At 41.6% G+C, this 27,595-nt stretch overlaps 1 protein-coding gene across 1 annotated transcript; it reads right to left on the bottom strand.

Annotated features, from left to right (window-relative positions):
* Positions 1-249: 249 nt before the first annotated feature.
* AADAC (arylacetamide deacetylase) lies at positions 250-26,890 on the bottom strand. The gene is made up of 5 exons (XM_061637069.1): positions 26,692-26,890; positions 8,349-8,571; positions 7,303-7,372; positions 4,795-4,966; positions 250-3,540 (listed from the first exon to the last, which is right to left on the bottom strand). Exons 1-5 carry the CDS (start codon positions 26,827-26,829, stop codon positions 2,932-2,934), a joined length of 1,212 nt encoding a protein of 403 aa, XP_061493053.1. The 5' UTR covers positions 26,830-26,890; the 3' UTR covers positions 250-2,931.
* Between the last annotated feature and the right edge of the window lie 705 nt (positions 26,891-27,595).

Below are 27,595 nucleotides of genomic sequence, written 5' to 3'. Positions count from 1 at the left end.
CTGCCCTGTTTAATCTGTATTCATCTGACAGTATTTTCATCTGCAGTATGCAAACTGCCCCTGATGAAGCATTCCTACCAAAGTTCATGTCAGTGCTCTTTGTGACACATCTGTATGGATCAATCTACATAGGAAATTGTTTGTGTTTGTGGGAGGTGACCACCTGGCTTAGCTGGTATGATGGCACAGAATATGCATAAACATTTCAGCTAGTCCAGAAACAATGTCAAAACAAATACCTTTAGCATCTTTGTTCCACAATTTGCTGGAGTTTTATTACAATTCTACAACATCACGCCATCTATAACCCAATGCCAGGTTTTGCAGTAGTACAAAATCTGTCTGTGATCTTAATCATATTGCCATTTCTTAAAATAGAAAGAAAAAAATTGTCCCAGTGATATACTACTATTTCCTTCTTCCAGATGTCTGATAATGCAACCTAGAATTCTTCTCTGGAGGTGACTTCTGATGTAACCTTTTGTATTCATGGATGTGCTTTTTAAAGGAATCCCATGAGCACTATCTTTTTGAGACTTTTTTTGTAAAAGAAGAACTAAATGTTAACAAAAAACCATCTCTCTCATATATCCAATTGATCACTGCACTTTGTAGGTGAGGACCTCCTGCAGATGCCATCTCATCAGGAGTTTCATTCCATACAGTATAGGAATTGGGCCTTTAGTGTCATGGCACCTACCCTATGGAATTCCTTCCCGTTAAATATTAGACAGGCACCATCTCTGTTGTCTTTTTGTTACCTACTAAAGAACTCCCTCTTCCAACAAGTCTTTTAAGTAGAGATCTCTACAGTCTGCATCTGCACTGGAATTGTTTTTAAATGTTTTTAGATGTTTTTAATTGTCCTATGTGTGTTTGCCTCCCTTGGGAGGGAGGATGAGATATAAATTTAAACAAAAACATTTCTCAGTTTTGGGAAAACTTTTTGGCGGTTTTAAAAAAAGAACACCTTTTCCTGACTTTTTTTTTTTTTTTTTTGGTACGGCTTATGAAAGCTTTTGCTTGCCAGCTAAAACCCAGAGTCTGAAATCTGAGGGGACGTCATACAGGAAAACTTGGAATGATTAATAAAATTAACATCTAATACATATAGACAAAAGCTCATGCTGAATATCATCCCTGCCTAAAATAAAACATTGTGTTATTTGCAATATGCTTGCCAGGTGACAGTTCATTGTAATTGGCTGTGAACAGAATCCTAAATTTCTTCTTATCACCTTGTTTTCCAGTTTCATCTGATTTTAAGAAATCTGCATAGAGGTCACTGGAAGAGAGATGAGCCATGTGGTTTGCAAGAGTAGAAATCATTGCCGCTCAGTAGAATGAAAAACCCGAGCTGAGCTAGCATTTCTGTTCATAAAACCATCCTGTTTAAATTGTTAATATTGTAAGAAGGGCAAAAGGGGATTATGGCATTCACAATAGGGATGGGTGAGAAATTCAGTTTGGTTCACATTTAAAGCCAAAGCTATCAAATTTACACTTTCCGGAACAATAGGAGAACCAAAACACAGTTTCAGTTCTTCAGAATTTGCACTTATTTGAATTTTGCAACAATGCATTTGTTAGGGGAAAGTGTGCATTAAAAAATGAATATATTGGTGAAACTAACACAGAAAATGCATTACTACTCTCTGCCTATAACATCAGGCAGGCAGCTTCACTGTATTCCTTTTGCTGCCTGCTGAAAACATTTTTGTTTAGGCAGGCCTATCCAGACACACACAGTAGACGTTGATCTCTTTAATCTTTTAGTAGCTGTTTTAATTGTTTTAAATAAGTTTCTAATTACTTGTTTTTAAACGTTTTATTGATAATTTTAATGTTTTGTAAACTAGTTAGAGATCTTTACATTCAAGCAGTATACAGTAGGGCCCCGCTTTTCGGCGGCCCGCTTTTCGGCATTCCACTAATATGGCGGCTTTCAATTAGAGTAAGGCCCCACTCATACGGCGCTTGTTCCGCTTTTACGGCGTGTTTTGGGCTTCGGGCGCCATTTTATTGACTGACTTCCGCTTTTCGGCGGGTTTCACTTTTTGGCGGGGGTCTTGAACGTAACCCACTGCATGAGTGGGGCCCTACTGTATACATTTTATTAAATAAAATAAATAAATTATATTAGGAGAAATTGCTTGCAAAAATGTTACATTAGTCAAAACTGCACACAAATGTGTTTAATAGGAGGAATTTGCACTAAAAGGCTGACTGGTCTGTGGTTCCCAGGTTTATTCCTGTTAGGCCACCCTACTGTGATATGAACAGCAGCAGAGCCCTTGGATGGGCGTCTATTGAAATTATGGGCCTCAGACATATAAGCACTATAACCAAGGAATAAAACTGAGTTCAATGTGTGTTCAGGTTGAGTTTCTACAAGCCATTAATCAAAAGGCCACTTAGAGAGCAAGGGTGGATCACATGGCAAATAAGCCAAATCATGAGCAGAGCTTGGAAAAGTTACTTTTTTGAACTACAACTCCCATCAGCCCAGCCAGCATGGCCACTGGATTGGGCTGATGGGAGTTGTAGTTCAAAAAAGTAACTGTTCCAAGCTCTGATCATGAGACATCCTGCCCCCAAAGCAGAACAAAGTCAGAACAACATACAGATCTGGAACAGCAATTTCACACCTGGAACGGTCTGAAAAAATCATACATTTCATTTCAATGTTGTTTTAAAAATTAAGAACAATTTGCTAGAGATACACAAACACAAACACACAAAAAAGGCACCCAAACCAATAATCTCAGCCTTGTTCAAACAGAGAGAGGAAAAGCTTTTCTAACAATTACAATAGCCATAGACGTACAATATCAAATTATTCAGAGAAAATATCATTTCTTCCCCAAATTACAGTATAAAACCTAGCCCAAACTGATGAGAGCCAGAAGCTTTCCACAGAAATTCTTTCCTTTATAAGTTCTTATTTAACCACTCAATGTAATTATTTGCTATCCTCTTTCCCATAGTTAAGACAAATGGGCTTGCAATAAACAATGTAGCCCCGTGAACAGCATCCTCAGCATGTTCATGTATTACTGGAACTCCTGCCTCCCTAAGCCGTGAGACATACATGAGTCCATCATCCCTCAAGACATCATACTGACATGTGACAACATATGTGAGGGGTAAACCACGCAACTTGATGTCATCAACCAATAGTGGGGCTGCTCTTGGATCTAGAAATCCTGGGTATTTTTGCCCCAGCTTGGAACTGCCATGTGCTGGACTGGTATAAATGTGACCCTTTTTAAACCTTTCAGGTAGCCAGTGACTCCAGTTGACGAATTTAAACAAATGGCTTAGCTCTGCAGGAACGTGTTGGTTGGTCTCCATTGCTTTGTTTAGAGAGATGTCAGTCGTAAAGTATTCACTGAAAAATCTGAGCATTAAAGATTTAGGCAGAATTGGCATGTTTTCATTGTCTTGATAGGATGGCAAATCCAGATCAATGGTCTGAAGAACAGGATAAAGTAAAACTTGGATCTTGAGTTTAACTTTGACACCAGGATCATCTAGAAGCTGCAACCGTTTGGAGAAAAATATGTCATTGATTATTGAAACATATCTAATATTTTAATAAGTCCAGGTTTATAAAATGCCTGCCTCTTTTACTGAAAACTACACATTCTGACCTCCTCCAATATCTCCCATTTAAGGAGTTTAATTAAAAAAAAAAAAAAAAAGACCATTCATACCCCCTAGGTTTTCCTCAGGATCCATATAAATTGTGAACAGAGCTCAAGATACTCCCTCACATCAGCCTTCCCCAAATTGATGTCCTCCAGATGTTGTTGGACTGCAACTCCATTCCTGTCCATTGGTCAGGGGGCTGGGACTTATGGGAGCTGGAGTCCAAAACATCTAGAGGGCACCAGGTAAGGGAAGGCTGTCTTACACACAAACCTATGCATCAGAAGTCCCCACGTTCACATCTACAGCTTAGCTCTGTTGTACTGCTAGAGATCAATAGGAAGTCATATATTTTTTCCAAGTTCTGCTCTGATGCTTTATGTTGAAGGCCCATATAGTTCTGCTTCCACCTTTTCTTTTCCACAGTGGTGAAAGCTGATTGACCTGGTAAACATAATGGAAGCTAGAGCACTTCATATATCCAAATCTATACAACCAGTTGCCATATAACATCATGGAGGGCTGACTCAATTTTAGTAGTGACAATTTCGGATATTAAGATGACCCATTTTGAAAATATTGATACCTCTCTATCTGACCCTTCAGACTGTCCCCAGCCCACATCTCCCACTTACCCGGATTCATGCTCTCCAAGTGTTTTTGCTTGGATGGAATGCATCCTTGAACTGTGGTTATGCCTCCTACATGCCTGGATGGAGGTGTGTGTGTCTGTGTGGCTAGAATGTAACTGTAAAAAGGTAAGAATTGCATCCATTGCATCACTCACCTTTGTCTTTGGCCTTCTGCACCACTGACATGCTGCCCCCAGGAGGTTCCCTATGAAGGAATGCAGCCCTTGGGCTAAGAAGGGTCCCTTCCCTGTGCCCTGGAGCATCTGATGAATTGTTGCTCCAGGGCATTGTGAGAAATTTAGATAGGTGGCTTCCCAGACCCAGCTATCCATAGTCGAACATCCAGAAATGGGCCCAGTTGAGGCCCCACCAGGTCCCCATGGGTTCCAGATGCTGATGCCAGTCCAGTTTGTTGTCCCAAGGTAATGGACCACAGACGGCTTCAGATTAACAAGACTAATTTTAGTGCACCCTTTTTTCAGGTCCTTCCTCTTCAATGTCTGCTACTCACCTGCTGCGCCACTGCTGCAGCTAAATTCCCTCCTGCACTGTCTCCCGAAATGCACACCCTGCTTGGCTCTACGTTGTATTGCTCAAGAACACTGCTCTGCAGGAAGTACTTTACCACTGTGTACACATCTTCAAACTGAACTGGAAAATGATATTTTGGTGCCAATCTGTACCTTTGTGGGATTATTTTAAAAAAAGAAGCATTATGTACACATGCTGCCTGTGCAAAACAAAAAAACAAAAAAAATCATCTAATTCTTAACATTGGTGTTAGGTATTTCCCCCCCCCCCCAGTTGCTGACTTGCTTCAACTTACATTTCAGAACTGTCACTTACAAGCTTGTGGAGCTGATTACTCGCCATACCTTTCCTTTTAGCAGGCAACTAACTCCCCTCTTCTCCCTCACTGAATTATAACCATTTAAAAAAACTCAGTGAAGTTTAAGAACAGACCTGACAAAGATATAAACTGGGTTTCAACCTGACTTTTAACAGTCCCAACATTCACTGAGTGGCATGGTTCACAGATAATATTAAACCATAGTTTAGAGCAGGGGTAACCAATGCAGTGCCCTCATAAGAACATAAGAACATAAGAAGAGCCTGCTGGATCAGGCCAGTGGCCCATCTAGTCCAGCATCCTGTTCTCACAGTGGCCAACCAGGTGCCTGGGGGAAGCCCGCAAGCAGAACCCGAGTGCAAGAACTCTCTCCCCTTCTGAGGCTTCCGGCAACTGGTTTTCAGAAGCATGCTGCCTCTGACTAGGGTGGCAGAGCACAGCCATCATGGCTAGTAGCCATTGACAGCCCTGTCCTCCATGAATTTGTCTAATCTTCTTTTAAAGCCATCCAAGCTGGTGGCCATTACTGCGTCTTGTGGGAGCAAATTCCATAGTTTAACTATGCGCTGAGTAAAGAAGTACTTCCTTTTGTCTGTCCTGAATCTTCCAACATTCAGCTTCTTTGAATCTCCACGAGTTCTAGTATTATGAGAGAAAACTTTTCTCTATCCACTTTCTCAATGCCATGCATAATTTTATACACTTCTATCATGTCTCCTCTGACATTGTTAGACTCAAATTCCCATTATCCCTGATCACTGGGCCATGCTGATTGGGGCCGATGAGAATAGGAGTCCAATAACATCTAGACAGCACCGCACTGGCTGCTCCTAGTTTGGAAGTTCTTCTCTGCACTGATCTCAAGCTGTCAAATTCACTTCCTTTGGACTTGCCTTGAAACACCACTCTGCAGAGGTTTCAGAAGGCCTTGAAGACCTACTTTTACAAATTTAAATTGAATGCTAGCTCAACCTACTCTTGTCCACCATTACTACAGTTCCTTCCTCCACCTGCAGTTAAGAAAGGTTAGCAAAACAGTCTGCTCTCTGGTCTGCTGCATGTTGGGATCTTTTTGCTTCATGCACATCAATGGGGCTGATGGTTATGCACCACCCCCAAGAGATGTGATTGATAAGTTACTCTGAAGCATGAGGGGAATGGAGTCCTACAGTTAAAGAGAGTTAAAGTCCAATCCCATGAGCTTATCAGAAAGTTTGCAAACCTTTCTTGTTTGGGCTGACCTTTAATAGCTGCTGTAAAGCAAGAGCAGGGTAATTTTAATTTCCAAGTTTTATATAGGATCATTTCTTTGTTTTTTCTTCTTAATCTGTGTTTAAGTGCCAAGCCTTGGAAGAAGCAGGACAGGAATATAGGGAAAATAATTGAGCTTGCCAAAAAAATAAATCAGTTCCACAAATTTTGACCCTTCTGCTAAGTTAAGACAGTGTGAGCTTGCCAAATTTTAGAAAAGAAAGTTTTAGGAAGTGAAGTTCGCTAACAAAACTGGATTATCTCTCTTGCTATCCAGAATTATTAAAACATTATTGAAATAAGTTCAAATATAAATATGGCATTTCTCTTGTGACATTTTCTTGACTGGATCAGATCTTGTATGAGACTGATGGGCCCAAGGTCACCGAGGGATTTGAGCCCTCGTCTCCCAGGTCCTAAGCTGACACTCAATAAAACAATTAAAATGTAGATGCAAATACAAAAAAACCCCAAAAGACTATACAAAACCTAAAAATGTTAAAGTAAAAAAGTTTCCACATAAAGTAGAAAATATAAACTGGAAAAAAATGGTTGATATCCAATGTAACTCATACTCAGAGCTGATCCAATGAAATTAATCAAGTCAATTTATTTCAATGGGTCGGCTATGAGTATGTTTTACATTAGATATGACACAATATTTATAGGCAGACAAAATGTAGAGAAGCCTAGTATTGCAACTCAGACATTCCTTGAAATAGACATTGTTCATCTCAGACAGGGACAATGCTGTGTTGTGTAGAAGCTCACTGTAATCAGTGGGCTTTACCATATCCAAAACATGTGTTGGATCATGGCAGTTGTGCTTTCTGTTTGTGAATGATCAGTGTTATTCACAATAGACACAAGAATGAACCAAGATTCTTCAGATTTTCAGTATGAAGCACCCTCCCTTACTCGACTGAGACGACGACAGCATTTAGTCTTTCTGAAGTCCATCTCGACAGGAGGTCATAGGGCTTCATTGCTGCAACAAAGTAAGCAACAAAGTATATTTTATTGCTCTTCCAAAACAAATAGACAAACAATTCCCTGTTTCTCTTGGCAGTTGCTTTTTGAGCACTTTTTGTGAGTCTCCTTAGTTCAGTACTTCCTTGGCAATGGAATAAACTCCTGCACACACTGCTTTAGCTAAAGACAGGAACTCAACAAATTATTCACAAATGACTTGACTGCAGTCCAAGAAGAAGTCCTACATGGGATCTTACTTTTAATGTATCACACTTTGGATATAATACGCCCTTCACCACTTTAAAACATTATATACCCCAAGAGGCATCTTTTGGATTCTAAATAGTTTTATTTTCAAAAAGAATTAACTTACAAAATAGCAAGACAGGCATTTATATGAATTATACATGCAAAGAAAAAACAAGAATTAAACCAAAAAATGCAGCAAACACCCAATGCTGAAAGGACTAACAATGCAACCCTATGATCTGCTTATGCTCTGCTGGTGCAAGATCCCTCTGCCCAATGTTAGTTATCCTTCCCTACCCAGCCCTGTATAATATTGTTCCCACTGTTCAAGGGCTGGACCCCTGGAGGTTTGATGTGGTTCAAGAGGCTGCTGGGGGAAGGAGGGGAAGAAGAAATTGGTTGTGCAAAGTACTTCCTGCTTGCACAACCATTGGACACAATCCCATTATTTCAATTACTTGCCACAGTCCATAAGGTTTATTACCTGCTAAGTGCAATCTTCATATTCATTCCTTCTCACAGATTTGCAGAGAATCAGAGCACAATATTCATCCTCTGCTGGTATATTATTGTTTGAGCAGAAGAGATGTTTGCTGAAAGTGTACTATACGTCTTCTTTTCCCTTCTCTTTTTTGCCATCTAGCAGTGGTTACTGTGCTATATTGTATCACAAATCCTATCTCAAAGACATTTCAGTTTTCCACCAAAGACCCACATTAGTGAAATGAAGCACTCGTGCTTACCTGACCCTCCTACACACCATCCACCCCCATGAATGAAAATCACTGCCCTTTTCAAGGAATCAGGCTGGTCTTTAGGGATGTACAAACGAACCGGAACACCATTAAATTCAGTGTCCCTCACAGTGACCTTCTCATCTGATGCTGGTGCTGCGTATTCCATACTTGTGATCACCATCATAATGTCCATGTAGTGTGCAAGACCCAGCTTCTCAGCAACTGCTGCCTGAAAGGCAAGAGCAATATTTATGTCAATATATTATGCAAGCTCAAACTGCATAATAGACTATATTCATCAAGGCCTCTTTTCCTTCTCTTTTATATAAAAACTTGTCCAAAACATTCAGCATGCATATGATTATTGTCATTAATCATGTAGAATGGTATGCATCCCCGGAGCACTACGATATTCCAGAGGTTGCATAACAGAGTTGTCATTTTTCATGAGAGAGAGCACTGGAGACAAATGGTGCTTTGTGATATCTGTTTATAAATATCCATGTTAAACACAGAGGAGGAAATAAACACCCAAGTAGATACCATTCATCTGAAAAACAGCAACAGTTTTCCAAAGGCAATATCCATTTGGAGCCCTTTCTTCCTTCCACCAAATACAAAACTCAGGTCTCCTCCTGATGACCTGCTTATTCAGAATCATCCTGATTTGCTTGTCCGGTCTTTATTGGACATTTGTTCTGACTTGTTCACAGGGCAATTATATGACAATGAGCATTCATCCTGCATTCATCCTGATTTGCTTTTGGGGTGTTTACATGTCTTCCCATTGATCATTCATTCATCCCACACATTTCAGTGCATTTCCACATCACTTTCCAAACTGTAAAAAGACTGAGGGTTTGTTTAAAAAAAAAAAAAAGATTGGAAACATGAGAAACTAAGGCTGCTTTCATACATGGGGCTTATTGCGTCAGTTTTGCGGACTAAAATGGGAGTGCTTCTGTCCCGATTTCTAAAATTCCTTTTACACTGCAGTACCTTTTGCATTAAGGAATCGTGGCTGTTTTAGCTGATATACCAGCATTTTGTACAAATATCTTTTACACTCTTGCAACGAACATCTTGTTTTAGTCCCTCACCCGTTATACACATACGCACTTTTGTTCCCCCATAATTCGCTGTGCAAGTTAATGTCTGGACACAAGGGTGTGTGTGGGAAAAGGAGGAAGGGGAAGCTGCTACCCTTGCTTACTCCAGAATACCAGTACAATTTTCATTAGGAAAAAAAAAATGTGCACCTAAAGGGCAGGAATGCATTGCATCCTGGGATGCCTGTCACAGAGTGGCTGCAGCTAACCCAAACCTCCCCCAATTTTCCGGGTTCCCAAACTTGCAAATTTATCACGGAAATAAGCACTAAACTTCCACTAGATTTCCGGAACTAGTTTTTATGTCATGTGAAAGATCAAATAAAATGCACAAATTACCAGGTAAGAAATCCTTGGACTAACAGAATAAAGTGCAGTGTGAAAGCAGCCAGGGAGAAGTGAAATTAACAGAGCCTTCCATCCTTACTACTGAAGCAGTGTTTTGCCTTGTGGACAATCAACTGTAAGCAGAATTGAAATGATGACGCCACACAGCACTTAATACACTGCTATGTTATCTAGCAATGCCCTTCCTTATGACCAACTTTCTTCTGTAATCATTACACAGGTGTAAATCCCATTTTCTTTCCTTTCTATTATAACAATGTGACAAACATTATCCAGATTCACTAATAGGCAAAAAGCCTTGCAGTTTAAGAATGTACCTATAGCCCACAGATATTTCTATCCAACTTTAAAAAGCAGGGAAATTGGGCAACTATAGTGAATGCACCAGGGGAGCAGGAGATGTGACCTCCCCTCTGAGATATTGGACTGCCCTCTAAATTTGTCAAAATGCAAACACAATTTGAGTTGGTCTTTCACAGTCTAATCCACTTGCTTTGTAGCTTGGAAGAATTTGGTAACATGTGCCTCTGAGAGGAGGTCAGGTCTCCTGCTCCCCTGGTGCATTCACTATAGCTGCCCAATTTCCCTGCTTTTTAAACTTGGATAGAAATATCTGTGGGCTACAGGTACATTCTTAAACCGCAAGGTTTTCTGCCTATTAGTGAATTTCTCTGCTTCTTAATCTGGGAAGTAAGAAATGGGATCCTGTGCAAGCTTGCCAAGAATGGATTGACCATTTGCATGCTTATTGAGTTTAGTGGGATTTACTCCCCTACACTCATGCTTACAATAGGTGAAACTGACCACAGGGGATAGGGAGGGGAGGAGGGAGGGGAGGGAGGGCAGAGGGGAAGAGGGGGAGGGGAGCAGGCAGAAGGGGGAGGGGAGGGATAGGTTTGATCATTTGCATGTTTATTGAGTTCAGTGGGATTTACTCCCATGCGATCATGTTTAGGATAGGTAAAACTGACCGGGGGGAGGGAGGGACAGCTGGAGTGGGCAGGGAAGGAGGAAGAAAGAAGAGGGGAAGGGAGGAGGAAGGGAGAGAAGAGGGGAAGGAGGGGAAAGCAGGTCCAACCATTTGCATGCTTATTGATTTCAATGGGATTTACTCCTATGTAATCATGGTTATTATAGGTAAAACTTACCATGGGGGAGCAGCAGGGGGAGGGGAGAGGAGAGGGAAGGAGAAAGGGAGGGGAAAGGGGAGCGGAGGGAGGGGGAGGAGGGAGGACAGGATTGGAGGGGGAGGGGCAAAGGAAGGGCAGGTTTAATCATTTGCATGCTTATTGAGTTCAATGGGATTTACTCCCATGCAATCATGCTTAAGATAGGTAAAACTGAGCATGGAGAGGGGGAGGGGGAGGAGAGGGGAAAAGAGGGGATTGGAGGGGGAGGGGAGGGGCAAAAGGGAGAGGATGGGAAGGAGGAGAAGGGAGGGTGGATTTGATCAGTTGCATACTTTTTGAGTTCAATCGGATTTATTTCTGTGCAATCATGTTTGAAAATGGAAATGGACTCCCTTCAAGTCGATCCCAACTTAGGGTTTTCATGGTAAACAGTATTCAGAGGTGGTTTTACCATTGTCTTCCTCTGAGGCTGAGAGGCAGTGAGTGGCCCAAGGTCACCCAGTGAGCTTCATGGCTGTGTGAAGATTCGAACCCTGGTCTCCCAAGTCATAGTCCAAGACTGACCTTGGGAGGAGCAGGGAGGGGAGGAAGAGGGGGAGGGGAGGAGATTGGAAGGGTGGGCACTGGGCAGAGGGGAAGCCCCTTTCTAAAAGGAAAGCACTATGAACAGTATCATTGCTTTTCAGCGTTTCCCCCACCTTATCATTCTACAGCAGGCACATATAGCCTCCCACCCAAATTTAAACCAAAGCTGTCCCTGGCCACATCCATACCAGGCCTTTCTTTCACTTTGGACAGTCATGGCTTCTCTCAAAGAATCCTGGGAAGTGTAGTTAGTGAAGAGTGCTGAGAATTGCTAGGAGCTGCCCGGTTCCCCTCACAGACCTTCAGTCAGAGTGACTGACTGTCCGTGGAGCTCTGTCAGGGGAATAGGAGTCTCCTCTCAGCACCCTTCACTAACTACACTTCCCAGGATTCTCTGAGGGAAGCCATGACTGTCTCATGTGAAATCAAAGTCTGGTGTGGGTATGGCCTCCTGATTAGCCAAGCCAAGCAGCTGTGAGTCTGGCTTTTAGAACACTGACAGTTGATTCTTACTAAGCATGCCCGACATTATCATTCAGTTCAATGCAAAAATGATTAAATTAATTAAAAATATACCTGGCATTTTTTTAACTTTTAAACTGCAGAAGATGAAGGTCAGAGTATGGGGCAAGGTCAGTAACAGGATTACAGGTCCTCTGTGAACATGGGTGAGTTTACTGAATTTCAACAGATTATGAGAACTCTGACAGAAAAAAGTCCAAAAGGGCTCTGAGGTTTTTTCTCTCTCTCTTTAGACTTTGAACTCTCAATTCTTTCTGAATGTTTTGCTTATTGCCATGAAAATTGGGAGGGTTGTTAAGCAAGCGTTCCTGAGCTCAGGACTATAAGGTTTTGTTTTGAAATGAGCTTATGGGAAGCATCATAATGGCATGGGGTTATTTTCAATTTAACATTGTGGAATGTGAAAAATCCACGTTGGCTAGAGTATACAGCCACTCTTGTGACTGTATAATTAGAAAGTATTGCCTGTAAACTTTCACTGGTGGTGATGACATCCCAAAGTCTCCAAGATTCCATCCAATGTACTCTCTTGTTCACAGCACTGTGAACACGGATTTCAGTTAGCTTTCATGATACCTAAATGTGTTTGTGTGTGGATACTTTTCCCACAGCCATTTTCCCACCATAAATCTCACACTCTTTACCTGACTTTTTTCTTTCCTTGTGAAGGAAAGAACAAAACAAAGCTATGGATCATCAAGTGGTTCCTTCAAACTGTCATGCTTTCAGAGAGAAAGATATTAGATATGCTTCTAGCCCTTCTTAAAGTGTTTCTCTTTTGTGTGTGTGCTGTATTTATGTTTCCAGCTCGTCAGGAGAGGTTCCAAACCTAGCTGGGAGCTTCAATAGCTCTGCCAATGCCCAAATCAGTGTGTTGTATCTTGTATGCAATGATAGCTTGTATGCATACTCCAGGTAGTCCCACTGAAATTCATGGACATGACGCATTTAAGTCCATTAATTTTAATGGGTCAAACTATGAGTATGCAGAACTCAGTAAAATCAGACCTCTCCAGATTAACCCATGAGAGCTTTCTATATGCATAGTAGTCTTAAAAACAATTGCCTCTTTAAATTTCCCAAACTAGAGAATCTGGGTGGTTTTTGCCTCTCCACACAGTTATCTAATTAAAGGGCTGTCAACGGATGGTCCTCTGTTTGAAGGAGTCCTCTGTTTGAAGGGCTGCCTGGTTGAATCGAGATGAAAGATAAAGAGCATAAGCTGGGACAGCAGCATGGGCCTTGAGGGTGCCCATCAACAATAAGTTCATCGACAGGACGCCTGAGCAACCATTCTAGTGTCGGTCGTGTAGTGATGCTGCTATTGAATGGGAGCCAAGCATGGCTCCCACATGTGCTGGATGCCCACCATTTTTATTTATCCCAAATACAATGTCCCGGCCCATAGTTTTATGAAATTCCATAGATCTGTGAGTCAAAGCACTGAATTTTGGGTGAATGAAAATATCAGGTGGCCTCTGTGGTTGGGAGTCAAGTGCAGCTCCCATTCAAAATTTACATTGCATCTGCCCAGTGCCAAAACGCTGTCCAGCAAGGAGGGTGGTAAGTGAAACTCCTGTTATTGTCATAACAGAACAAAATGCTGCTGCTTTGAGGAGGTGGGAAGCCATTGGCGTCATCTTTCCAAGGGCCCTATGAAGTCTGGCATTGGCAGGGGTGTATGTGTCCAGGGTCTCAGAAGGGTCTTAGACCCCTTTCTTTCTTGGGAGCCAGGTCCCAGCAGGGTCCCTATGTCTCCAGCATGCTATGAGCCAATCAGCATGAAAAGGAAGGGTGTTACCCTGGCCTGCTTAGAGAGTGTGAATTCCTTTATTTAGGAAAAACAAGTGTTGCCCTAACTCAGCAGCCAAAAAGCCCCAAGAGAAAGAGAGTGGGGGAGGAGCTCTACAAACAGTGTTTTTTTCCCAAAGGTTTTGTGTTTTTCTTCATTGTGGTAGGGCTTTCAGAGTCAGTTATGCAAGCCCCAATGAGTAGCAATTTCAAGCAAGCCTTTATTAGTTCCTACTTCAAAAAGCCAAGACAAGTTGTGGAAGGTGAAAATTCTGGAACTCCAGAAGACACAGTGAATCCTGATGATAGCATCCCATCTACATCATCAAGCAGTTTGGTAGCAGCAGAAGATAAACATGCAGACACTGAATTCAATAATTCAAGCAATTGAATTGACAGTGAGAAAGTGTCAAATGGTGTAAAATTTGACAGTGTCAAATGGTGGCACTGACAGAGAAGCAGAAAGCAGTATTCAAGTCTGGCCAGATTCTAAAATCTTACAAGGTTGTACAATCTTAGAAGGAGTGTGTGACTGTGTGGGGCCATGGCTGTGATTGTCATGAAGGGACCTTGCACTTCTGAATTTTCACAACACTACTGGATTCGCCCTGGATTGCGAGGAAAAGAGAACAAGGCAGTCAACTAATCACAGAGAAACTATACACAGAAAACCTACAGAAAATAAACAGAAAGAAACAAGGACTGTGAAATCCCCAAAAGGCAATATAATACTGTACAAGAGGGGGAATACTTGAGAAACAAGAAAAACTCTCATTTTGCAAACAGTCTGTTTTTACTGCACATATAAAGACTAATAAACCCTGTTGCACACATAGTATAAAAATATGCAATTGCTGTATTTTACTGAAAGAAATCACCCCACCTTCAACAGTCAGTCATGCAGTTGAACAGGTTTGAGCTCGATATTCCAGTTAACACTGTTAGGATTTACAAGTCAACAGCTTCTTCTGTCAGATACAAACATGTACATAGAAAAGCCTATTGAAACAATCAAACAAAGTTTTCCTCAACTACATTTTAGCCATCTACATCTGTGTCCACACCACTGTGGTCTGCCACCCTGGGCTCCTTCTAAACAAACAAACAAAATAAAATAAAAATATAAGTGGGCTGTTTGTTGTCTTTGGTGGGGTGAACACTTTTTGCACTCCTCTTCCCCCACCCCACCCACCCCACCCACCCCACCCCCATTTTTCGCTATCCTATATTCTGCTGCATGCTCTGGTTTGCGCAAATGCCTTATGTATACACATGTCAAAAAATCCAGTCAATGTTGGTCGTTCCAGTAATTCTTAACATTTTAGTGAGCCAAAAATTCTCAAGGTAACTCTGAGAACCACTTTTTGGTTAATGTCCCAATTCAATTGCAGTGTGGGGAATGTGCTGATAGTATTGGTTGTGCTGAGCATTTGAACATGCAAATAACTACCCTAAATGATGAGGCTGCATTAGTACATCAAAGTAATCCCTAGATGGTGGGATGCTTTTAGCATCTAAGTAGCAAATGCAGGGATCATGTTACAAAGCCTGAGCAAGGGGAAGTACATGAGATCACTATTTCTAAAGTGCATTCAAAAACTAAATTTGCAAAAGAGAGTGGAGCATCTAAGAGCATGTGGTTGAGAAGTGGAGGAAGTATCTTGTTGCTCAGAAATGTTATCAACATTATTATGGCCTTGTGGAATCGGATACCTGCAGAGCATGTAAAAGAGCCTCATTTGAATATCTGCTACCTTCTTCCCCCTTCCATCATAAGGCTGTGACCAGCTGCAGATACCATGGCTTCAACATCAGCCAAATGTCATCAGCCTACCATTGCTCCATTTACAGTCTAGCATGTTGAAGGAATCTGGAGAACTCAAATGCTTGTACACTACCTTGTGATATTTGGGTTGGCCTCAGTGGAGGCTGGCCAATTAGGGCAAGTGGGGCATTGCCCTACCAACCTCAGTTTACCCTCAATCAGCCCCATCACAGTCTCAGTATTGCCCTTGTAGAACTCAGCAGGGAGGAAGATGGGGACAAAACTAGAATTAGTTGGCTCTACCTGTCATTGGCTCTGGGTCTGTTGGTGTCCCTACCTTATTATTTATTACATAGACTCATAGAATAGTAGACTTGGAAGGGGCCTATAAGGCCATCAAGTCCAACCCCCTGCTCAATGCAGGAATCCAATTAATTTAATTTAATATATATACCACCCTTCCTCCTAGTAGGAGCACAGAGCGGCAAACAAAAACACTAAAAAGACTCCAAAACATCATGAAAACAGACTTTAAGCTATATTTAAACAAAACATCTTTAAAAACATGTTAAAACAAAATATCTTTTTTTAAAAAAAGCTTTAAAACCATCTTAAAAGGTAATTCCAACACAGACGCAGACTGGGATAAGGTCTCTACTTAAAAGGCTTGTTGAAAGAGGAAGCTCTTCAGTAGGCACTGAAGAGATAACAGAGATGGTGCCTGTCTAATATTTAAGGGGAGGGAATTCCAAAGGGTAGGTGCCACAACACTAAAGGTCTGCTTGTTATGTTGTGTGAAACAGACCTCCTGATAAGATGGTATCTGCAGGAGGCCCTCACCTGCACAGTGTGTGATTGACTGGGTATATAAGGAATAAGACGGTCTTTCAGGTATCCTGGTCCCAAGCTGTACAGGGCTTTGTATACCAAAACCAGAACCTTGAACTTAGCCAATAGCTAATGGGCAGCCAGTGCAATTCTTTCAGCAGCAGGGTCACATGTTGGTGAGAACCTGCTCCAGTGACCAGTCATGCCACCACATTTTGCACCACCTGCAGCTGCTGAACCAACCTCAAGGGCAGTCCCACATACAGTGCATTACAGTAATCCAGCCTGGAGGTTACCAGTGCATGGACAACAGTGGTCAGGCTATCCTGGTCCAGAAACAGCCACAGCTGTCTTAAAAGCTGAAGCTGGTAAAAGGCACTCCTAGCCACTGAGGTCACCTGGACCTCTAGTGACAAAGATGGATCCAGGAGCACCCCAAGACTACAACCCTGCTCTTTTAGAGGGAGTACAACCCCATCCAAAGCAGACAACTGACCAATTATCTGAACTCAAGAATCACCAATCCACAGCACCTCCATCTTGTTAGGATTCAGACTCAGTTTATTGGCCCTCATCCAGCCTACTACTGAGTCCAGACAGCAGTCCAGGACTTGCACCGCCTCTTTCGATTCAGATGTTACCAAGAAATAGATCTGGGCATCATCAGCATACTGCTGCCACTTCACCCCAAATCTCCTGGTGACTGCTCCCAACGGCTTCATATAGATGTTAAACAGCATGAGGGACAAGATGGTACTCTGTGGCACCCCACAGCACAACTGCCAGGCCACCAAAAGACAATCATCCAATGCTATTCTCTGAAAACGACCCTTGAGACAGTATTGAAACCACTGTAAAACAGTGCCTCCAATACTCATCTCACCAAGTTGGTCCAGAAGGATCCCATGGGATAAAAAGCCACCAAGAGATCAAGTAAGAATAACAGGGTCACACTCCCCCTGTCGTTCTCCTGATAAAGGTCATCCATCAGGGCGACCAACAACGATTCAGTCCCACAATAATTATTTACCACAAATCTTGTAAGCCTGTTGTTCAGATACAGCAAAGAGTTTCCATTCTGTTTATGCAGGTAATTATTACTGTGCTATGACAAAAGCTGTATAGGGCTTTGTACACCAAAACCAGAACCTTGAACTTAGCCAGGTAGCTAATAGGTAGCCAGTGCAATTCTTTCAGCAGCAGGGTGACATGTTGGCAATACCCTGCCCCAGTGAGCAGTTTTGCAGCTGCGTTTTGCACCAGCTGCTGCTTCCGGACCAACCTCCAAGGGCAGCCCCACATAGAGCGGATTACAGTAATCCAGCCTGGAGGTTATCAGAGCATGGACAACAGTGGTCAGGCTATCCTGGTGCAGAAATGGCCACAGCTGACTTACCAGCTGAAGCTGGTAAAGGGCACTCTTAGTCACTGAGGTCATCTGGGCCTCTAGCAACAAAGATGGATCCAGGAGCACCCCCAGACTATGAACCCGCTCTCTCAAAGGGTATATGACCCCATCCAAAGCAGGCAACTAACCAATTATACAAATTCAGGAACCACCAACCCACAGCACCTCCGTTTTGCTAAGATTCAGACTCAGTTTATTGGCCCTCATCCAGCCTTCCAGCCAACCAGTCCTCATGGACACCAGCTACCATTGACCTACAATGGATTTTGGAATTTTTCTTTTGGACCAACATGGCTACCTTTACTTTTTGTATGGGTACTACTCAGGAGCAGCTGGTACAGTGGGCCAGTGCTGAGTCAACACCCTCCCTACAGGGGCATCTCTGACATATGACAGTCAGGGTGGGGCAGGTCAGCAGCAAAGTTGGGCTTGCCCAGACACACTGGTGGAGCCAATCTGGCACTCCTGCTGGTGCGCCTGCATAACCCTGATCTCATCACTATGCCTTCCTGCCTGTCCTCCATCCCAGTAAGTGGCAGTGATGCTGCTGTCAAGGAGGAGGTGGCACCACATTGTTCCACCATGCCAGCCATATCTGGTATTAACATTTATCTCTCCATATTTGATCTTTTTACTCATGCTTCTCTGCATGGAGAAAGCTGGATGCAAGAAACTTAGTAGAAAAGAGGTTCAGGCTGCAATCCAGTACCTACTTATCTGGGCACAAATCCCAATGAACTCCAGGACTTACTTCTGTGTAGATACATACAGGATTGTGCTGTACCTTTTTTATTTACATACATCTCCTCAAGGGAAGAGAGGATTAGGTCTCCAGGACCCCAAAACCATTTGCTATTTCAGGTCTTTTATGACAAAAATACATTTGCATACATAATATGCATGAACCAGTCACACAGCTTATATATTATGCTAATTGCTCCACTAAATTACTTCAATTGCATCTGAGGATGATGTTACAGCCAAAGTTGTTCTAACCACATTCTTATGATTTAATTACACCATTATTACCCGATCCCAAACTAAACCCTAACAACACTTTAAAACATCTTAAAAACGAAAGATTTTAAAATATATTAAAACAAAACATCTTTAAAAACATATTAAAACATTTAATTTTTCGTTAAAAAAATTAAATCCAAACATGCGGGATTGGGGATTGTCCTCAGGCATGCAGCATATAGTGAGTTAAAGGTTTAGGCCCAGCCATCTTATCTGTGAAAATTGCCCCCCCACACGCACACACACATCCAGCAATGGGTGCTAATGGGAACTTTTTCCTAATGCTAATTGCCACAAGAGTGGCTGCGGTGATTTCCCCTAATATTGTGGCTGAAGAGGAAAGGCTAAATCATCGCTTGACACATGCTACATTTTTGAGGACAACAAAGTAATTGCTAATCACAGCATTTGTCTGGGGCCCTAAGACTGTGACTCGGGGGTCAGACTGATTGTTCCTGCCTGAGTACAGTATTTTGACCTTGGAAAGAGTTTAATCTCCTTGTGTTTATTCTCTCCTTGCTCAAGTGTAAGTCATTGAGAAAAGTGTGTCCTGAAATGTTAAGGAGCTGTTTGCTTTTGACAGAAGGTGTACCTGCCAAACTGATGTAGTAGTAGTAGTAGTAGTGGTTACTCCAGGGCCAAACTGAAGTGCTTGGAAGCAGACCCAGATCAGGGAAGGAGTGCTTCACCTTTCCACCACCTGCCATGTCTTGCCTGAATCCTCTCTTCCCACAGTCAATTCTCTCATATGCATGTTTGCTGTGCAAGGGAGAAAAGCAGCCATGGAGGAAAAGGGCAGGGGAGAGGGCAAAGGTACAGACACCACTGTGACATTTGCCACTTTTTCCAGCCAGATTCTGCTTCTCCAGCCTCTTTTCAGATGTTTGGCACCTCCAGCAAATAACTAGTTTAACCCTCTGTAAGGAGGAAAGGCTTTTTAATGTTCAGGACCTGAGACAGCGCCAACATCGAGGAGGCCCTTCTCAAAGTGTTTTCCTGTGGTTCTCATTCCTATAGTGGGGAGGGGGCTTACGTGGGTGGTGCTGGTAGCTCCCAACACTACAACAATACCCCAGAACTTGAGCCGGCATGTGAGGCTCTCTTGATACTTCCACCACCCTCTGCTGGCATTCAAATGGAGTGAAACCCAAGAGATTTGTAAATCATATTGAGATGCATATAAAAGGTGATGCATCATCATGTGTCACAGTACTGGAACAATAATGATGTGGAACAGAGAGAATCCACTCTTCTCTGTTTAAAACCTATTGTCAGATCAGTAACACAACTAGGGATGGAAAGATGTTTCAGTTCTCTCAGTTTCTCATTTTTCCAATGTTAAATTCAGTTCTCTACATTTCTACAGCAATCTGCAAAAAACTTTTTAAAAATCCTCATGAAAATTCTCCACCATTTTAGTGCAAATTTCTCCAAATAAACACATTTTTGTAGGCAGTTTTGATAAAGGTACACATTTTTGCAAGCTATTTCTCATCATTTCATGCTTTTCTGCATGTTATTTTTACTTATATATTCATTTTTATGCACACTTTCCCCTAATATATGCATTCTTGTAAATGTCATTTAGTTGGCGAACTGCATCCCAAAATTCTAATAAATGCTAATTTTGAAGGATGGCTGTGTTTCATTTCTCATATTATTTCAGAAATTGCGAATTCGATAAATTCTGCTTGAAATGCAAACTGAATCAAAATTCTCACCCATCCCTAAACACAACTCTGCAACATGAAGCAAACTAATCCAAAATGTATATTTGAGTATATATTTGAAAGAACATTTAGTTCTATTCAGGGGTGAGCCACCATTACATCTCTGCTGGCTCTGCCCCTCTGCCATCCACACTAGAGAAAAGGTTTGAAGAGGAGAATCTTTGCTACTCACTTAGGCTCCATCCATGATCCAGAACCTTGATCATGCAGGATTCTGCATCACAGAGCCCATTCATGGTGGAGCAGGTTCCCCTCTTCAGATTGTTCCCTCAATGTATGAACAGTAGTGGGATTTTGGGGGCCAGAGGATACGGCCATGTACATTCTCTTTCTCTCTTTCTCCCTCTTTCTCAGGCAATGTTACTTGCATGAGAGGATAACACCCAAATTGGGCTTTTGAAGCTTGTAAAAACAGCTCCTAATTCTTTAATAAACGTTGGCCTAAATAACAGGATTAAGAGAAGTTTTTTTATTCTCTTCTCTATGCTTTTTTTTAAACCTAGAACTGCCTTGGGCAGGCTGCATCTGAGTGAAGAAAAGGCAGGAAAGGGAGAGACTGCTAAACCCAATCTCCTCTGCTCCTTTCTCACATCAAAGGTTACCTCTCCATCCTGCTTTTTCACCTGCAGGGGAAAGGGGAGAAATATATGGCCATAATATGCCATGGGAGGAAGGAAATGCATTTCAATATAGTATCTGAAAGAAACTGCATAGAAGACATAGAAGTTATTTCAACATAGGAATGATACAGTATCCCAATAATCTTATTAACAGAAGGCCCTGAATGTGCTTTACTCAAGCATTTGTAGTGTTCAACATATCTTCCAGATCGTAGCACAGGAAATATCAATGAATGAAATGATCTTATTTACACAGAAGAAAGGAAGTACTGAAAACGTTTATTTAAAATCAGAATGTTGTTTAAGCACTCACAACGAGCTACTTTGCAATCCAAGACTTGGACAAACTCCCTGACCAGAAATCCCTGGATCCAGAATCCATGTGGCTGGGGTAAAGACTTATAGCTAAACCATAAACCTCTCTGGCAACTTTTTATGATGTCAGCACATGATGTTGTCATGATCCTTCAGTGTAAGAAAGACAAATGATATTGTGAAAACAGTACACTTTGGAGGAGGGATTGTAGCTCAGTGGAGAGCACCTGCTTTGCATGCAAAAGGTCCCAGGTTCAATCCTTGGAGTTTCCAGGTAGTGCTGGGAAAAACTCCTATCTCAAACCCTGGAGAGCAGTTGCCAGTCAGTGTAGACAACACTGATCTAGATGGACCAATGGTCTGACTTAGTATAAAGCAGCTTCTTATATTCCTGTGTTGCTTGTACATTTGTGAAAATCTCTCTGTACTGCGTTAGGGTGTCCATTTGTACCATCATCCCAAAAAGGGGAAATGCATCACCCAAAAGAGGACACAGGTTTGCATAAAATTTGTATATGCTAATGTATATGTATAGATGCTAATTTAGAAATATTAAATAAAAACTATTTAGACATACTTTCAATAATTTCAATCAAAATGCAATACATCTCACCAAGGTGGGGAAGACTGTAACCAGACAACCTGTGTGCCTGCTTAGTCTGCAGTCTAGGTGCTAGCTGTTGATGGACAGCTTCAAGGCTTCCCTTCTGATAGGCAGGATACATTACCATCTATACTACACTCATTGTCATTCAAATTCATACCCCAATGTAGACCATTATGTTCATTCTGTTGAAATCAGTGCATTGTGGATAGATTAACAGCTACACAAACATCTAATTTGCCCTGGAGTCCTTTAAGATGGTAGTTGAGCTCACTGTTTAAAAGATGCATTAGGAGTTGGAATGGGGCTTGAATAATGTGCATCTGGGGTGCATGCTCTTTCATTAAAATTTCCAGTCTAAGGCCCTGGGCAATTTGCTTCCCTTCAGGCTAATTCCAAATTTCAGTTGGGGAGGGCTGGCACCAGTGCAATGATTTCTCCCACTAAGGGTAGTATACATGTGCAGCCTTTGGACATCTGCAAAGGAGCATCTATATATGAGCAGCTGAACCCACAATAAGGATCCCTGTGTGATCAGAAGTTCCAATGTCTGGCACTTCTACATAGATTCAGCTATTAATGTCTACCTTTTTGTAGACATTGCACTGAACATGCATGCAGGTATCACAGGAAGGGGGCTAACAGTGCATGACATTTGGGGTGAGCCAGTGGCACAATTCAACTCCCTCCTTCTCCATGTGATTACCGTACATGTGCAGAAGGTGTGGACAGGGCTCAAGTAATTGGCCATAGGGATATAGGAAGCTGCCTTATAACAAGTCAGACCATTGGTCGATCTAACTCAATATTACAGACACTGCCTGGAAGCAACTCTCCAGGACTTCAGACAGGAATCTTTTCCCAGAGCTACCTGGAGACATCAGGGATCTTTTGCATGAGAAGTATGTGCTCTTCCACTGAGTTACAGTCCCTCCCCTATGTAGCAATATCACACCATTCCAGGAAGAAACTGCTGCACAAGTAAACTTACTCAGTAGGTGTGTCTGCCTGTTCCTTTTATCCTATTCATGTATTATGATACTAGCAAGATGCTGTATACACAATACCTGAAGAACAAGCAGAACAGGAAATTTCATACTATATACAAATAAATATCTATGTAAAAGGTAACTGGGCCAAATATTAGGGCTTGGTATTGGTTAAGAGGTTCTTTTTGTATTTTTTTTCCAGCCTTAACCCTCTGACTTTAAAACAATCTGGGAGAGAAAAGTAGAAGTGAAGAGAGAAAGCTTGATTTCTGGTTGTTAGGCTGCTGTTAAAGGCATAGGAGCAAGGTCAAAAAATTGTGGCAGCCCTGTATTTGTTGGAGTGATTTGCTATCAACAAAGAAAACAAAAGTTGTATTTCCTCTCATTGAAGGCTGTTCATCTTCACCACCACCACCATTTGCAAGTGGGGCTTGCAACAAAATGTTGCAATGTGGAGTACTCCTGTTCATGATTCCAGCCAGACATGACCTCTTGCAGGATATTCTATTCCATTCCCTCAGTTTCCCCTTTTCAGCTGTCAGCCAGCATTCTGTGGCCACCAAGTATGCTTAGCCTAGGGAGGGGGCTCTTTTTTATAGGAGGGATTTTTCTCCCTTTGGCAGGTTTTTTTGGCACTTCATCATACCTTGGGGCTCCCCCCACACTGTTGATATCTGTTTCTTGTGCATAGATGGTGCCATTTTGGCTACATATGAATCCATACCTGGAGAACTGAGTTTGCTCTTTGTATACAGGAAAGGTGTGGCACCATCAGTGTGCACTTTACAGAGTACAAGAGGGCAGGTCCCTCCACAAGAGTTTACAGTTAACTTTTGACACAGAAGAAAACAACAGGAAAGGAAGGCAGAGAAGCTATGTGCAATATGTGGCTGCTTCAGCTACATGTGCTTAGGCTTAATTACAAGCCTTGTTACAGGAAGGCAAGGGAGCAAGGAACCCAGACACTTTATCTAGGTCTTTCCCTTATTCTGCCTTGAAGTTGCCAGATCCAATAAGAGATAACCCTCCTGCATCTTTCATAGCAACCAGACAGTATCTCTTTTATAACATATTTGTGCTTTCTACACATTGGAGATATATTTTCTTTGTACGCAGAGGGCTCAACAAATGGATTTATCAGCACTTTGGGACTTGTGGATGATCAGAGTGTTGTACAGCCAGAAACAGGTGATCTTAACAACCCTCCTAAAAAAGGCAGAGGTGAGATTCTTCATGCATCTGCTTAAGTGTTCGTATTACAGGATGAGCACTTGTAGTCAATGTTCTTTTATCTTTCTGATGCATTTTATCTTTTTGAAGCATACATATCCTATATGCTTTTATAATTGTAAGTGGCTTTGAGACTTTTTGTAGTTAGCGACAAATAAATGCTTTATTATATTGTTGTTGTAGCATACATACAACACACATGGGTGGGTGTCAGGGACCACTCGCAATATGTCCACATTCATAATACAGTCTCTAAAGACCCCTTCCCTCTTACAGCTGTATATCCAGAGGCCTCTTCTCTGTGCATTGGGAACCCTGGAAAAGTAAAGCAGGAATCCCAAATGAAAGGAGAAGAACCCTCTGTGCATACAGCTGTACAATAGACACTACAACAAATGTGCATATATCAGAGATGGAGCCTGCTGCCAGGATACCACCAGCAGCACCCTGCCCATTCATTATACATGTGGCAAGAAGTCTGAAAAATGGCTTGTGCAATATACTGGCACAGTACATTAACTCTGCGCTGTAGCTTAAGGGCATCCCAGCCTCTAGAATCCTTTCTCATGCCCATCCCTTTAGATTAGGCACGTGCAGGCCTGGGTTAAAAGCATATAACCCACATTAATAACCCTGTGATTTACCAACACCTGTATGAAACCGTACTTTACTAATCAAGGTTTAGCAGAAAACCTATAGACAAACCCATAGACAAAGCAGAACTACACAGGAAAAGCTGAACTTGTCAAAATTATTCCAGCCAAAAAAGGAGCTTTGTCTGGATCATCTTCTGCTCGTTCCCTAGAATTGCCATAACTGTTATCAGAAATGACTATCATGGCTATCAAGTGGAAGGGAGAATTCTAGCACATACTGCTTCTTCCATTATAATACTGAGATGAGGAAAATCACATGCCAAAATTCTCCCTTTAACCCAACTAATATAGGAACTCTCTGGTTCCATATGGAATTTAGCGATCCTACCTATCTATCCTCCCAGTGCTAGTCATGCTGCATCTCTTTGTTTCCATTGCCACATACTTCACTACAATCAACTTCTGCCAGACTCTCTATTTCTCCCTCCCTCCTTTGCTTTGTATGATGCCTTCCTTCCTTGCCCTGCATGCTGTTCCTTTCTATGACCTTTGCTTTCCTCCTTTCGTAGGATGTGCTTTTGTGACCCCAGCAGCAGCAGCAATCCAGGCACCCAAGCAGTCACACAAAAGCTGATGCCACAGACCCAACTTTTGCACACCTCAGCAAGTGCTCAGAAAGCTACTCTTACAGCAGCATGCCAATATATTTTTTAAAACTGTTCTGTGCTTATAGTACTAGGGCATAGCAGGCAGAGTACTGGGAACTATGCCTCAGAAAAAAGTAGGGGGAGGGAGAGTAAATCTTCACTTTAGGATTCTCATATATATCTGATGCTTTACTGGAATAAATGCAGGTACTGATTCCTCTTTTTCATATGCAAACAACATTATTTGCTCAGGAGCAAAATGTCTAACAATGCCACGTACTACCAGTTAAAAATGGAAATGGAAAATTATTGTGGCAAGCTCTGTAATTTTATATTTTTTAATTTTTTTTATGTAACCCACCCTAGAATCTTTGGGCCAAGGGTGGATAATAAGTGCTATAATTTTATAAATAAGCAAGCAAGCTGGGGAAAACCATGAATGCATGTAACCCTGCAAATAGAGAAAAATAATTTAAGTTTATGCCCAATTGCTGTACTCGCCACAATTATTATTAGCAGTGTCTGGCGTGTCGGATATATTAGTAGGGCTACTTGTATCTCCCTTACACAAGATTTCAATTAGAAATTACATCAGTGCTAGGGAAAATTCTAAGAGCTTTACCCTTGATTGATTACTTCTAGCATTAGCTCTGGTTATTTATAGCCACAGCCATGCAGACTAAAGAGTGTGTATGAAATGTGAATCGTGGTAATTATATCCATTATCAAAGGGAGCTTTGCATTTTTCTGCCTTAAAAATAGGATGCTCATATTTCAAAGACAGCTTGAGAATACAGAGAGAAAACAGGATGTAATGCCTGGTAAAGCTATTAAATTATTTAAAACAAACAGTTAGGTTCCCCTCCATTTGTATTCATTTTAATATAGAGAATATTTGTGTCCAGAGAGTTAAAGAAAGAGAGATAAATAAATTCTATGTCATTATTCCTCCACACCCACTCCAATAATGCATTCAAGGTAGTGATAGAAATTAGCTCTGACTTTGCATAATCCCAATCTTCTCCTTTTTCTTTGTTGCCTTACTTTCCATCTGTTTGAATTCAAGCAATCTCACACACAGATGCCTGGAATAAAGAAATGGCTAAACTTACCACATGTCCCACAGTTCTAAAGGCAGCACTAATGAACATCAGTTTCCAGTGGTCCTCAACATTCTCTGGAATAGGGCTGTAAATATAATATGCAACTAAAACAGTAGCAATGAGAAGGCACAGTGATTTGTTTCCCATCTTTTACTATCCACTTCGCTCAAGACTGATTCCCATTGAATAGGCTCACCAGTTTTAACAGAGGCAAGTCAGCTGACAGTAACAAAGTTTGTCTGCTATCACATTATGAATCACACCCAAGAGTTCAGCTCTCCTTTGATCACTAGGGAAAAGGTTGTGCTTGTGCATCAGAGGCACACCCCCATGTTAGCAAGCATTCAACCACCTGCAGTAGGATTACTAAGGTTGGTGCTACTGGAGCTTAGGTTTTAATATCAAAGCAACAACAACAAAAGTTGTACCTATTGGTTCTGTCAGACAGCTCTCATGTTTTGATGGCTTGAGAGTAAGAATCAAAGGATCTGTCAATTGCAGTTGTCTCAGTTTCTCATTTCCAGTTGTAAATTCAGTTTTCCAGGTTTTTCCAGCAATGTGCATTAAAAAGAAGTCCTCATGAAAATTCTCCAGGATTTTAGTGCGGGTTTTTCCTAATGAACACACTTTTGTATGCATTTTTGACTATGTACACATTTTTGCAAACAATTTCTCCTAATTAATGCATTTTGTATGCTATTTCTACTAATATGCTCATTTCAATCACACTTCCCCCTAATATATGCATTTTTGTAAACATTGGTTGGTTGCAGAACTGCATCATAAAATTCGGATAAATGTGAATTTCAAAGGAGGGCTGTGTTTCGGTTTTCATATTGCTTCAGAAAGTGGAAATTTGATAGATTTGGCTTTAAATGCAAACATAATTGAATTTCTCCCCCGTCCCTACTTG

Source organism: Rhineura floridana, chromosome 7, assembly GCF_030035675.1.
Source record: "Rhineura floridana isolate rRhiFlo1 chromosome 7, rRhiFlo1.hap2, whole genome shotgun sequence".
In the NCBI taxonomy this organism is placed as follows: Eukaryota; Metazoa; Chordata; class Lepidosauria; order Squamata; family Rhineuridae; genus Rhineura; species Rhineura floridana.
This window is presented reverse-complemented; position numbering and strand designations above follow the sequence as displayed.